At 44.2% G+C, this 2,069-nt stretch overlaps 1 protein-coding gene across 1 annotated transcript in view; it reads right to left on the reverse strand.

The window, feature by feature from the left end:
- Positions 1-959: 959 nt before the first annotated feature.
- The window catches only part of LOC112078953 (zinc finger protein 271-like), a 6,284-nt gene continuing 5,174 nt past the window's right edge, over positions 960-2,069 (reverse strand). The window contains exon 2 of the mRNA XM_024145057.2: positions 960-2,063. Within this exon, the coding sequence (XP_024000825.2) occupies positions 960-2,063 (1,104 nt within the window). The remainder of the gene's footprint in view (positions 2,064-2,069) is intronic.

Below are 2,069 nucleotides of genomic sequence, written 5' to 3' on the forward strand. Positions count from 1 at the left end.
AGAATAATAGTAGAGAAAATGATTTATTTAAGCTTTAATGTCTTTCGTCAGATTCCAGTGGGTCAGACGTTTACATACACTCAATTAGTATTTGGTAGCATTGCCTTTAAATTGTTTAACTTGGGTCAAACATTTCAGGTAGCCTTCAAAAAGCTTCCCACAATAAGTTGGGTGAATTTTGGCCTATTCCTCCTGACAGAGCTGTGGTAACTGAGTCAGGTTTGTAGGCCTCCTTGCTCGCCACACGCTTTTTTCAGTTCTGCCCACAAATTTTCTATAGGATTGAGGTCAGGGCTTTCTGATGGCCACTCCAATACCTCGACTTTGTTGTCCTTAAGCCATTTTGCCACAACTTTGGAGTATACTTGGGGTCCTGTCTTTTGGAAGACCCATTTGCGACCGGCATTAACTTCCTGACTTATCTCTTGAGATGTTGTTTCAAATTACCCACATAATTTTCCCCCTCATGATGCTATCTATTTTGTGAAGTGCACCAGTCCCTCCTGCAGCAAAGCACCCCCACAACATGATGCTGCCACCCCCGTGCTTCACGGTTGGGATGATGTTCTTCGCTTGCAAGCCTCCCTTTATCCTTCAACATAATGATGGTCATTATGGCCAAACAGTTCTATTTTTGTTCATCAGACCAGAGGACATTTCTCCAAAAGGTACGATCTTTGTCCCCATGTGCAGTTGCAAACCGTAGTCTGGCTATTTTATGGCGGTTTTGGAACAGTGGCTTCTTCCTTGCTGAGCGGCTTTTCAGGTTATGTCGACATAGGACTCGTTTTACTGTGGATATAGATACCTTTGTACCTGTTTCCTCCATCATCTTCACAAGGTCCTTTGCTGTTGTTCTGGGATTGATTTCCACTTTTCGTACCAAAGTACGTTCATCTCTAGGAGACAGAGCCCGTCTCCTTCCTGAACGGTATGACGGCTGCGTGGTCCTGTGGTGTTTAATTACGCATTGGATCTCCTGCATGTATTTTCTGATGTTTAATCAGACCACTTGAATGAGAGTATCTCTTGTCACATTGATCACAGCTATAAGGCTTCTCTCCTGTGTGTGTTCTCTGGTGCTCTTCAAGGCTTTCTCCCTGAGAAAAGTTTTTCCCACATTGCTCACAGTTATATGACTGCTCTCCTGTGTGTGTTCTCTGGTGTGATACCAGGTTGCTTGACTGAGTAAAACTCTTGCCACACTGATCACAGCTATAAGGCTTCTCTCCTGTGTGTGTTCTCTGGTGTGATACCAGGTTGCTTAATGAAGTAAAACTCTTGCCACACTGATCACAGCTATAAGGCTTCTCTCCTGTGTGTGTTCTCTGGTGTGTTTTCAGATTACTTGAATGAGTAAAACTCTTGCCACACTGATCACAGCTATAAGGCTTCTCTCCTGTGTGTGTTCTCTGGTGTGATACCAGGTTGTTTGACTGAGTAAAACTCTTGCCACACTGATCACAGCTATATGGCTGCTCTCCTGTGTGTATTCTCTGGTGTGATACCAGGCTACTTGACTGAGCAAAACTCTTGCCACATTGATCACAGCAATATGACTGCTCTCCTGTGTGTGTTCTCTGGTGTGATACCAGGTTGGTTGACCGAGTAAAACTCTTCCCACACTGATCACAGCTATAAGGTTTCTCTCCTGTGTGTGTTCTCTGGTGTCCTTTAAGGTGTCCTATCCAAGAAAAGCTTTTTCCACATTGCTCACAGCTATATGGCTGATCTCCTGTGTGTGTTCTCTGGTGGGATACCAGGTTGCTTGACTGAGTAAAACTCTTGCCACATTGATCACAGCTATATGGCTTCTCTCCTGTATGTGTTCTCTGGTGTGAAAGCAGGTTTCTTGAATTAGTAAAACTCTTGCCACACTGATCACAGCTATAAGGCTGCTCTCCTGTGTGTGTTCTCTGGTGTGATACCAGGTTGGTTGACCGAGTAAAACTCTTCCCACACTGATCACAGCTATAAGGCTTCTCTCCTGTGTGTATTCTCTGGTGTGATACCAGCTTTCTTGAATTAGTAAAACCCTTGCCACACTGATCACAGCTATAAGGCTGATC

The sequence above is a fragment of the Salvelinus sp. IW2-2015 genome, unplaced genomic scaffold (assembly GCF_002910315.2).
Source record: "Salvelinus sp. IW2-2015 unplaced genomic scaffold, ASM291031v2 Un_scaffold6572, whole genome shotgun sequence".
Taxonomy (NCBI): Eukaryota; Metazoa; Chordata; class Actinopteri; order Salmoniformes; family Salmonidae; genus Salvelinus; species Salvelinus sp. IW2-2015.